The 12,603-nt window shown below is 35.9% G+C and overlaps 1 protein-coding gene across 8 annotated transcripts in view; it reads left to right on the forward strand.

Moving 5' to 3' along the window:
- Positions 1–12,603, forward strand: part of LOC139979360 (kinase D-interacting substrate of 220 kDa B-like) — a 143,696-nt gene that overhangs the window by 87,769 nt on the left and 43,324 nt on the right. Inside the window, exon 1 of one of the 8 annotated variants that reach the window (XM_071990073.1) lies at positions 7,797–9,075. The exons of the other annotated variants lie outside the window; for them this stretch is intronic. Within the exon in view, the coding sequence (XP_071846174.1) occupies positions 8,974–9,075 (102 nt within the window). The 5' untranslated portion in view covers positions 7,797–8,973. Of the gene's footprint in view, positions 1–7,796; positions 9,076–12,603 lie in introns of those variants that run through there. 8 annotated transcript variants of the gene reach the window in all.

The following is a 12,603-nucleotide window of genomic DNA, read 5'->3' on the forward strand; positions in this document are numbered from 1 at the left end:
CATTGCAATAGTAGAGATATTAACAGACATTGTGTTAATAATGATGGAGGTTCTAATGTACCTCAGTCTGGGTTTATTTGTCCAGTGTAATTATACGGTACTTATTAGATGGCTTTGTATTTGAGGCCTGAACTAGGAAGCTACCTGCCTATTGTACATACATTGAAACGCTGAGTTATACAGAAATTCCTGGAAGAGCTCAGCATATTCATAGTGTGTAGTGTATGAAATTACTTACAGGCTTAGCCGAACGGAGATGTTCTATCATGCAAAATTCAACAGACCCAGTGTAATATTAAATACTATTCTAAAAGTCAGCTTTCTAGATATGACCTCGCTGACTGGTTTGTAATTAGTTTGTAAAAACAAATGAACAGTAAGCAAGTAGAAATATTTCTGTTACTAGGCCAGTGAATTGTTCATTATTGTTTGGACACTATCTCAGCTGAAGAACTTGTGCCTGACGGGATTGAATTCAATCCTCTTCTGACCCAAAAGCTCTTTGTCCTATTAAAATTTGGTTTCTATAATATCCCAGTCAGTGAATTTGTATTTTCCAATTCTTCATTTGCATGATATTAAGATCTTTAATTATTTTAGTTTACATGGTGAAGCTATAAACAAACAGACAGACAGACAGACATACAGATCTATCATGTCATATATTTCTTTATATAATTGCATCCTTACTATAATCATGATGTACACACCATTATTTTTTTCTTATAAGTGGTCACATCATCATGTCAGTGTATCAACACATTGAACTTTCCCATGTGTGTTATAATGAAACAACATTAGTCTCTGAACATTCCAATGTGTGTTATAATGCAATAACATTAGTGAGCTACATATGAGCTTACAACAATAAACATGTGCTCAAGTGTAAAATACATTTTTTTTTACCTTTCATAAGAGCACTCAACTAAACAGCATGCTACAATACAGTTTTATCAAATGTTGTCTTTGTTTGGTTGCTGCCTAGCATGTCCTCATTTCCATCATCTGGCTAAAATTTTGAATTTCCATTGGGATATTGTCACATTCACCCCCCCCCCCCCCCCCCCAGTGTGTAAGCATGAAATCAACAAACGGACAGAGGAAACTTTCCTGCCACTGGACAAAACTGATGTTTATTACTTTTTTTTTGTCTTTAATTCCCCTTTTTTCCTTACAAGCTGTAAATTAAATTTTCCATGCAGTGCCACCTTATTCAATTCATGTTGAAACTGTTTTAGGACGTTTCATTTTTTATGACAGCTGTATAAACTTCTCCTAAGGCATTGGAAGTGACTGAAGGGGGGCCCTTTGGGGGCCTCATCATCTACTCAGCTGATTCAGATAGTGAGATTGCTTGCTGTTATAAAAGTTACAGATATGACAGAAATACCAAGCTGTGTATGATGATGAAGATGATACCTAGCTACAGTCTCTTCATGCTCAAATGATGAGAGAGGAGGGGTTGCGTTTGATATATATATATATATATATATATATATATATATATATATATATATATGTATGTATATACACATATACAATTACAATTGTTTGCAGTTCCTGCACATCTACAGTGGATAAGTAAGCTTAGACTTTATCCATGGATCTGTTATAAGATTGCACTGTGGTGTGGAATGTGCACATGTACATCATATCGCATTGATTTAGGCTTTATATCAATCTGTACACACTACATGCAATACACAGCTATCAAGAACACATGTCATTCCTGCTTTATATCAAATTGTAACCTACATACATAAATGCAGCTATCACAGAACATCGATTCTTGCTTTAGACTGAGCTGCAACATTATTCATGGATTACACCAATCCAGAATATCTGATTTCTGCCTTAGATTAAATTACACATAGTATACATACATGGATACAAAGCTCTATCAGGAACAATGTCATTCCTGCTCTATATCAAACTGTACATTACATGTATGGACACACAGCTATCACAAACATTGCATGATTCCTGCTTAATTTAAGCTGTACACTGTATTCATCAATACTTCTATCCATAACATGTATGTGTATCCTGTTACAAACTATATACTACAAACGTACAGCTTCCTATATATAACACACAGAATTATTCACCCCCCCCCCCCATTCCCTCCCCTTAAAGTTTCATACTAGTCTGTTTTAATTTCCTTTGTCAAATATCTTGAGTTTTCTTTTTTTATTAGTATTATTATATTTTAAATCCCCCCCCCTCAGTTCTAGATTTTGTAGTTTTTAGGCTGCTATTAATACGGGCTGCATGTTTTATTCATCGTTGCTTTTTTTGTCATTCTGTTGAATGAACACAAAGAGTATATAATATAAATACACTATTATATGTGCAATCACGTTGTGAGCTCATCCTCTGCATTCACGATGGAAATCGCCCTACTTTTCAGGGGTGTAATTTAAGATCTCAGAAGCTGTTCCCATAATACCTCTTCGCTCTCGCTCTCTGATTAAAGAGTAATGCTTAGTATTAAAACCTCTGCACGCTGGATGTGAAATGAAAGATATATATATACCTATACATGCTGTGTGAGACCTCTTCTGTTAGATGCAGCAGAAATAACTTTGATAGATAGGCATCTAGTACATACAAGACTTAATTTCTTAACAATGAAAACAAAAACAAAACAACTTTGAAACGGTTTCAACTAATTACCAATTACCATACTTTGTGTTAGAATGAGGTAACATTCTAGGTCAAGTGAAATACTCTGGTATTAAAGTACTTCACTTTTATTTAGAGGGAAGTCTATTTTTTTTTTTTTTCCAGGCTTCTTTGGAACCCTGTATTAAAGCAATCTATATTAATTTGAGTAGATGATGCTAGTGGAACTTTTCTTAGTGGAGCAGTGCTCTGATTAATGTGTTGGAAGGCAGAGTGAAGAGAGTAAGTGTAAAGTGTGATAGTTGACAAAGTCTGGGCAGACAGAGCTGTTATCTGTTGCATCTGCAGAATGAAATGAGCTTCTAAAGTTATACTCAGATAACTTACCTTTTGGTAACCTTATAAGATGATGGGCAGGCCTGACTTCACCTGGGGAGAGTCTTAGTATCTCCTGAAAAAAATATTTTGTTGCTTGTGATCAGTTAAGTGCCAAAATTAAAGAAGAAGGGGTAAACACCATCCTAGTCCCTATCTCCCTTCCTCCTATCACCATATCCCCCATCTCCATTCAATTAATGAAATGTACCAAAGAACGAGCATCAGCCGAGGTATATACGAGATTGATCATGAAAGGAATGCAAAAATTTGACCCAAAAATGACCCAAAGTACAGATGACCATTAAGCCTACATGTCCTCATTGTAAACCACACCAGTTTTCAAAGATCAGCTCATTAAAAGTATTCCAACATAAACATTATTTTAGATAAAATTTACTTCAATCCACTAATTATACATGTGTAAAACGTGCAAGACTTTGTGTGGTAGGTTTGCTCAATGAGTTTACAATCATTAGAGAGCAGAACCACAGGAACAAAAGCGATTAGGATAATAATTGTATCCGTTTCATCTAAGTACCGTCATCACCATGTACTTCTCTCCAGGCATCTCCTCATGCATCCATCTTCTCGATTCCCTCTTCCATTTAAATTCTGTCCATATACGTCAGGAGGAGCAGCTACTGTAGTATTTGGCCTCCCTCATTTCCCGTTCATCCAGTAAAATAACGTGACAAAATTTAACGATAAAGGCAACTGTTTTGGGGTTTTTACCTGTAAGTAAAGCTACAGACTAACAGTGGTTAGGCTCGTGTTTGCTTGTGTCTTTTCTGTATTGGTTAACCTATCAATAAAGGTATCATAAGTATTATGCAATTATATTGTATGAATGGCATGCGAAGATTTCATACTATTCACTGGCAATTAATTTCCTGCTGATACATGTCATTGTAGCCATTCGTCTGATGCGGCCTGCACCCGCTTACTAATTGAATGAGGTTGTCTTTGGGCATCCAGAAATGTGCCTGACAGGGTTTGGTGGGGGTATTGCAAAATTTGAAATGTAGAAAGTATGACACCAGCCACATCTACTACCAAGTTGCTCATTAGCAAGGCAAGGGAGATTTTCAAACAAAATGTTAACAGTTTTGTTGTGTTCTGTGGTATTTATTTCAAGCCTTCTAAAATGATCATGTGTGTATTTGAAGAAAAAATTACAGTTGCTGAAGGTTGTATTGCTTTAAACAAAACTGCTGGAAACTTTGGTACCTTCAGGCTAGTGGAGATACAAATTTAAAAGAAAAATTGGTAGAATTTGATATTTCAGGCAGAAAAAAAAGGGATAACCTAATTAATTTTTTTTAATTATCAATAATGAGGGGGCAGATTAATTGTTTGATTCATAACATCTGATGTAAAAACCAACCTGAAGATGATTTTCGTTTTTACTTCAGAGGTCTTTTCTTTCATGAATGATAAAAATTAGTTACACGATCTGCATGTCTCACCTTAACCTCATATAATTTGTTTTCCCCCCAATTATTTGACAAAATTCTGTCATGGAAATAAAAAAATTAATTCTTCTTGTAGGACACTATACCTTAGTTGCATATATGCTAATTTCTGAACAGGAAGCTGAATCAATCCACCATGCCAGATTCTTTATAAGGAGATTGTTATTTTACATATGTTGTGGCATATCTTTGTGGTCGAGAAGTGGAAATTCATATGCTAGAGATATTTTGTGTTAGTTATGTCTAGTTATTTTGTGGTTTTCAAAGATTGGGGAGAGATGGGAGGTGAGTCATTGAGCAAATGTGTCTGATATGTCTGTTGAAGTAAGAGAAGAAAGACAGTTGTTTGTAGAGACTATACATATCATTAAACTGCATATTAGGTCATTTATGTCTTTCTAAAGGTCTATCTATCGTAGAGGTTTATATTGCTTTAAGTTGCAGACATGTATAGTGTGCAGTACCTTTCCAATCATCAAAAATCAACCATTTCAGTACTGCATGCATATATGCTATAAAACAAAGCCTAGAGGGGGGGGGGTACACAAACCCATCAACCATCTTTGGCCTATTTGAGTAGAGTCATGAAAAAATTCTCCAATCAGCTAAGGAAAACGTTATTCCGTTTGAGAGATATGACAGAGGCTGAAGACTTCATCAGGTCCAACCGTGACACCAGCCAGACATACATATGCGCTCAGTTATTTATATTTATTTATTTAGTGTTCATTTGCTGTAATGTAGATGGGTTTTTTACAAACGTGAATCTAAAGTATTGATCCTCAATACATGAACTTTAATATAATAGGATTGGTTGCAGTGTCAATCAACATTGTTAACATTTTACCTTGAAAATATGAAAGGGCAACAAAGAGAAAGCAAAATGACTTCTACCAGACACAACATTTAAACTAGGATTTCCCCTAAAAGAACAAGATAATTCTTAGCTGTTTTATAGGGGAGTTGTTGATCACAAAATTCATTTTCACATATTAAAGCCAAAGATGGAGCATATCGTTTGGTTTGTGTCCCCTTTAAACTAAATTCTAAGTATTCTTTTGTTTTGCAAAGAAAAATTTGATAAATTACAGTATCTCCAAAACCAAGTCCTAAAACATATATGGTGAGTCGACTAAGTTTTACAAATTGTGATTCAGTGGGAGAATTTTTTTCCTTTTTTCGAACCACAATCGTGAGACATGAAGCCATCCATCAAAAATTGTAGACACATCCTATGAGATTGTGTATAAAACAGATGGAGAGACCATTACATAATATACCAAAGCATTATTGAAGGTCTGTCAGATCATATGTATCACAGATGAAATTATAACCGTGCAAGCTTTGTTTTGAACCGTTGATATCTTCAATATGACACATTGGGATTGGGATGGTGTGATGGAGGCTGTTTATGTCCCATGAAGTGGTGAATAATACCACATAATAATTATTTTTACAAATATTAATGCCAACAATTGTAAGTATTTAAGTTTTATAGCCTTGTATATCCGGGCTTAACATAACAGCTAATTTGCATAAAAAATTACCATAGAGGGAAGAAGTTACTGAAATTGTTGTCCTGTAAAAAAAAGAAAACTTGGAGCAAACAGGGGAAGACTCTGAAACTTCTCATATATTGCTTGGGACCTTCTGATGGTGTATGAGTATTACACTTGAGGGTTGGTGTTAACTTTTCGATTACACCCCATATTTTTGGTCATTAACTTTTACTCATGAATGTATAAATGACATGGCATAACAGGAAGATAGGTTTTCAGCAAGCTGTCAAAATGTACTTCAGTGTTAGCTAAGTTCTTTTCATTCAATCCGTATAACATGTTCTACTTCATAAAAGAATTTGGTAAGTGAAAAGGTTAGTGTTTGACTTGGTACTAGTTAGGACGTAAAGTTATGCAATTTATTTGCGAATTACTTACGCTGCTTCTCTGAAGAGATCATGATGTTGTCTTAAAACAGTCCCCTCATTTTATTGCAGTCTCTTGAACTTGTTACGAACCCTGGTATCCTCCTGACACACACCGGCAAGAAATTGTTGTCAACTCTTCCAATGTAAAAGTGATCCATCTAATGTAGACACATTTCCTGGTTCATATGTTGCATTATAGCCACCTAGTGTAATGACAGTTAATTATGTGTGAAATCCAGTGCAGCTTTACAATCCCAAAAAACCTTCAACTGTGAATAAAATATGTTGAATTTATAGAAAATGGTAAAATGAAAAAACTAACTTCAACTACTGCTACTGGATGTCAATTGACAGTTGTTTAACAGACATATATCAAAAAATAGAAAAGAAAGTTGTTTACCATGACATTTTGGTTTGGGAGGGATTTTAGTAATGTAGTGCTAATTGACAAGGGAAAACTGTAACCATTTTTTACCCGGACTGCAAAGTGTAAAACCAGAGAAAGAGAGAAAAACAGAAGCTCTTTCACAGCGTTAACTCAATTATGTGAACTCAAGTGAAGAATTTAACTGATGTACTTGAAAAGCTGAAAAGGCCCCCTGCAAGAGATGTTTCTGGAAACTTGTCATGTTGATTTCATTAACAATTGTCGTATGCTTGTTGACCTTGTGTAAACAACCGACGGCTGTCATAATAAACTCTGCAGAATGCATTTATGCGTTTTTTCGCCAATTTCCATGCTGTGTATATACATTGGTCCAGAGGGTTTTTTTCTCCATGGCTTAAAGTAGGTTCCATGTATGCACTCCTTCTCACGGGTAATCAAATGAAGTGATTTTGACAACTTGTTCAACGCCATATCTCGCAAGTCATGTAACCACACAAGACTATAAATACATTTTAAATATACATGGATTGATTATTTATCTGCCGAGAACAGTTTAAGGACTTTAATCTTCTATACATACATTTTCATCTTTCCCGTTTGGGCATGTAAACTGATTTGTGTTTTGGCAAGATGACCGGTTCTGTCGTAAGAGCTATGCCAGTTGAAATGACATGTTTTATGTCATGTTCTATGCATGTGTACAGAGGATTCAGTTGTTGCATACAATTTGCCAACAGACGTGACAGCTGAAGTTAATCAGTACAAGGGCTTCCGTATAGACAACATAATTTAACGATGTCATTGACATCCCCACCAGCTTCTTCTCAACGTGTGTTTTGTTTTCCAATTACTCGACTGCGAGCCAGTTCCTTTTCTACCTAGCCCAGCCCCTCAGATTCCTTTAATTCGCATTTGTTATGTTGCCTCTTATGCTCGTGATCTTTCCTCCAAGAATACTGATTTATTGTTGAAGACTCTCTCAGGGGAGAGAGGCAGAATGCTACAAGTGCATCCACCGTATGCAGAATGCCTCGCAGATAGATCTGCAGTTATGTGCAAGCTCGATCGACAAGATCCTCCTCATAAAGTTTTTAAAAGCCATATGTCTCATTCACATTATGCAATACCAAAGTCTCCGGTCACAAAACAGAAAAAAACAAGGGAAAAAAAGTGAATGTTTCTCAAAGATTTGTAGCCCTTTTTTCTTTGGTTAGAGACTTGTAAACAAAGCTGACATAAATCATACGCAGGGATGCAGGTTTTTTTTACTGTCTTAAAACCTGTTGGTTTTTCCGACAGTTCAGTCAATCATGGATTCTTTCAGGCTGGGCACAAATTGATTGAAGTTGTTCAAGAGGATGTTTTGACACTATCAGCAAGATGTTTGGGAGAAGAGAAGTTTGTTCCTCCATCAGTATTGCAGTGGAGGATTTTATGGATCTGAGTTGAGTTAACGTTCACCCAGTGCCCACTCACCACAGGAGTCTGTCCTTTATTGATAATTTGACTTACTCAGCCGTGTTCTTGAGGAGAATAACTCTGCTTGCTTATAGAGCACAGATTTGCTGATGGTTGTTTGGAAGATGACAATTTAGCTAGCGTGAATTATTACATCATCAACTTGAGAGGGCTGAGTAGTCGTATGCTGAGGAGCCTACTGTTTGCCAGTGGATGCTTCAGAATTGGTCTTGGAGCTGTTCTCTTGCAGAACCACTCTTGAACGACACTACTTGAAAAACAGGAGAAAGGAAAGAAAATTGGGACAGCATGTAGCCAAAGCAGTCTGAATTTAATTTTGGAGCTATTTTTGTAGCTTGAATTGAGAGATGTTTGCCAAGCATGATATTTGGAGTAATAGTTATCAGTGGAAATTGGTTTGATTTTCGTCACGTACAGTACATAGTCAGTACAGTTGATTTGTTAGGTTTAGGTCGGTAATTGTTCTTGGAAAGTTTATCGGTAGCTGAATGCCGTCATGAGTAAATGGCTCTCTCTGTATCTCGCTTTCTAAGAGTCTGGATGTTTCTCGGTTTATTTGATGTTGTGCAAATGCCAGCCAACAGGAAGCAATGGTCCTCTGTGTAAGAAATGGCAGGAACTTTTAACTTGTGCTCATTCTATAACAATGCTGTGCGTGATTTGTGTATAGCCTAAATGCAGGCTTTGTGTTTTAGGTTTATGATATGAATGCATTTGTCACATACCTTGAAGCTTGGAGGGGATCTGGCAGCCGTAACAATCTGTTTAACGATCCTGTGGCCGCCGTCTATCAACGGCTATCTCAGGTAAGTTAGTGTCTATCAAAAAAAAAAAAAGGAGTTTGCTCTACCGTTGCAAATTATAATTATACATATGTGGTTCAGCTGTTTACAGCTGTGCTAACTGCCAAGTACTTACATGTATAATTTATTCTACATGTTAAAACTATAGTCGTGTCCGAATTGGAACTGTGTGGCCTTGAATTGGGATCTACGGTAGCAAACGTTTCTTGGGTTGTAAGTTATGTGTCTAAACTACATAAAGTAGAAGTTAAAAGTTTGAATATTTCTTTATTTTACACTGAATATCATACCTGTAACGTGGGGTACCTATAGGTCACGCAGCATGCATTCTTTATCATTTTTGAAATTTATCCAAATGTAGGATTGTATTGACTTCTTACAGCTCAGATACAATAGCATGCATACAAGCAGCTGTTTTGTATATGCAAAATTATGCTCTGCTCTCTATCCTCCTCCTCCCCCCTCTTACCCCCCACTCTCCCTCTCCACACTTAAAGGAAACTGAGAGTACATTGATCATAACAAAATATTTATTGCAAGTTTGCAGAAGTATGTTTATTTTGAAAAAGTAGTGCTTTCCAACTTAAAAATCAAAAATTTAATCTAGCCCCAAACCAGGGAGTTGCTATGGAACATAACAACTCCCTGCCCAAACCAATAAACATCTTCATAACTGATCTAGATCTAGCTGAATTTTATTATAGAATTCTGGGCTGTCATGGTTGTCATGGACTAGGCTAGCTGTATAATATATTGCACCCCTATAGCATGTTGTTTTAGGATATATCCCACATCATCTGTCTGTCATATAATGTTAGGTATTGCAACAATGTTTGATGGCATTGTCATGTTAGCAGTGATTACATATCTCTCTTTATACATAGCCCCTTACTTACATGCCTTCACATTACTAATGCATTCCCATTGACCATGCACGTATAGTCATAGAAGTAGGTAATACTTTGATCATTGCATGTTGAGATTTATATACTCTTATGAGGGCAATGAATATTGGAAGTGATGAAATAGAATGTGATGGTTTGAAAGGACAGACCAGAACGATTGTGTTAGTAATCGAGAGATATTGTGGGGGGCGGGGGGAATGCATTTTCAGCATTCCAATGAAATTCTGATGTTTCGGGGGGGGGGGGGGGGAAGGGACAGAGTTTGATCATGATGAGTTTGCAATGTTTAATTACTGGAAAGTAGACTGAGTACTGTTCATGTATTATTGGCCAGCAAGTTCCTTATAATCTTACTTACCGTTGATGTATCTTTAGTAAATTAAAAACTAAATGTGACCTATCATTGGTTCTGATTTAAAACTAAAACGTGAAGACCTCCCCAAACAAGAGAGCTGTTGGGGTGGATGTGGTGGGAGGGGGAGGGGGAGGGGATGGGATGGGAGAGGGGATGGGAGAATCATAGATTACATAAGTACTGCATTAATTGCAAACAGTAGCAATGGTTGAATGAAACTCAGGTGCTTACTTAAATTACAGTTGTCATGCAGCTCTGTGAATTGATCATGTATGGTATTTATATACTGGGACAGTATCAACCTACTGTAGCGAGGTGTAACTGAGGAAAATATGATATTTTATATCCAGTACAAAGGTGTTTCCCTTCCACAATTAGCAGCTATATATTTTTTTGTTAAAACCACTATTTGTCAAGCATCTGAAGTTTATCGCTTTGAATACAAAATGTCTTATCATTGTCAGTGTCCATACACTTTACAGATTTGATTTTTTAATGTGTAGTTACGTTATGTATAGTTTTACATACTGTAGAATATCCGAACGATTTGTACAGATGACTAAGGATTAAACAGTGGACCAAGATTATTAAGCATCTCATTGGGCAACCAAACCTGTTCTAAAGGTGCATGGTGTTCAATGTTGTACAGTAGTAAGGGAGCAATAATTTATACCATCGTCATAGATTAATCTGATAAAAGCAAGTTAAGTTTATCTGAGGGAATACAAGCAAAACTTGAGACGTTTACAAACTTTTTCAACCTCTGTATCATGCATTTAGTGACATTTAAACACACCACTTTGCTATAACATCTGAATTTTATTCACATTTATCTTAGACACCTTCCAAGATGTTTGAGCTTATGGTTATTTTATGAGCTAGATAGGTAGGCGTTTCATACTTGTGCCTTCCAACTCAAATACTATATAGATGTTTATTCCAAAATATATCTAACATGTTATTTAAAGTTAAGGTATTAACACTACTAACCCATGAACAGACCTGTATATCCTACAAACACAAAGATCATGTTAATCTAAGGTACCATTGGAAGTCCATAAAGTTTGACCAACACCTCCCTCATAATTTTCTACTTTATCGATATTAAATGTAGGGAACCAAGAGAGTTATATTATTACATACAATTAGCATTAAATTACAAGAAAAGCTCTTTAGGACATTTGCCAGTTTGTTTTACCATTTACTACTGCTCACCGGGCGCTAGTTTTAGATCTTGTTTCCCCCTTGCTCTTTGTAACATTTTATCGATAGTTAGGAACAGGTCGGTAATGGCCTTTTTCTCAGCATTGATTATCCCCAATGTATTTGAACAGCAGTTCTTTAGCACTCTCAGCTATTGATTTTACATCAAACCAATACTTGATGAACCGAACAAGACAATTTGGCGAAGTGTTCTGGAAAAACGACAACTAGATACAGTGTCCTGGAGTAGTACTCCGGTGTTGTATACAAGAGATCTGTTTTTTTGGAAATATTCTACTAAATCAGATTACAACCGTTCTCTCTTGTCATCGTCATCGAAGAGGAAAAAGAAAATGCTCGGCCAAGCAGGAACTCTGTGGCAATGACACAATTATAGAAGGGCTGTCATTTGATGAAGTCAAGACTTCACTTTTGTTTTAAGGATAAAGTTTAAAAGGGTCATTGGTATTTGGATCACCAAAATTATAAGCTACAAATCTTCTCAACAGTTTGCAAAAAGTACTTTGCTGCAGGTTAAAAATCTGCAAACTTTATTCCTAGACTTTGAAAAACACAGAACTTTTCGTAAACATGCACGTTACTCCTAACTCAATTACCATATTTTTACTGCGATATCAATGGTCATGGGTCGACAATGATCTATTGAAATTAGATATGATTTTTACCATGTTCGAGAAACCATTAAAAATGAAGAAAAGTATGTGAATTTTGAAGGTTTTTGTACTCTCCCATGGCGATGAATTATGACTGTGTGTATGTTACGCACTCTCTTACACATTTCGTTCTTTCAACTGGGAATTAACGAAAAAATTTCAGTTGAAAATATACAGTATATAAATAATTCATAGTTTTCACAAGTTTCATGCAATAATTGAATTTTTGTATACATGTTTTTAATACTGAATCGATTAATAAAGCATCGTCTTACAAATTCTGAAGCAATTTGAAGCTCACAGATAGATAATAAAAATTATTTTAAGTATATACATGATGAAGTCAACATGAAATACGGTACCGTATATACTGCTATCACAATGATTTATTTCA

This window comes from Apostichopus japonicus, chromosome 14 (genome assembly GCF_037975245.1).
Source record: "Apostichopus japonicus isolate 1M-3 chromosome 14, ASM3797524v1, whole genome shotgun sequence".
Lineage (NCBI taxonomy): Eukaryota > Metazoa > Echinodermata > Holothuroidea > Aspidochirotida > Stichopodidae > Apostichopus > Apostichopus japonicus.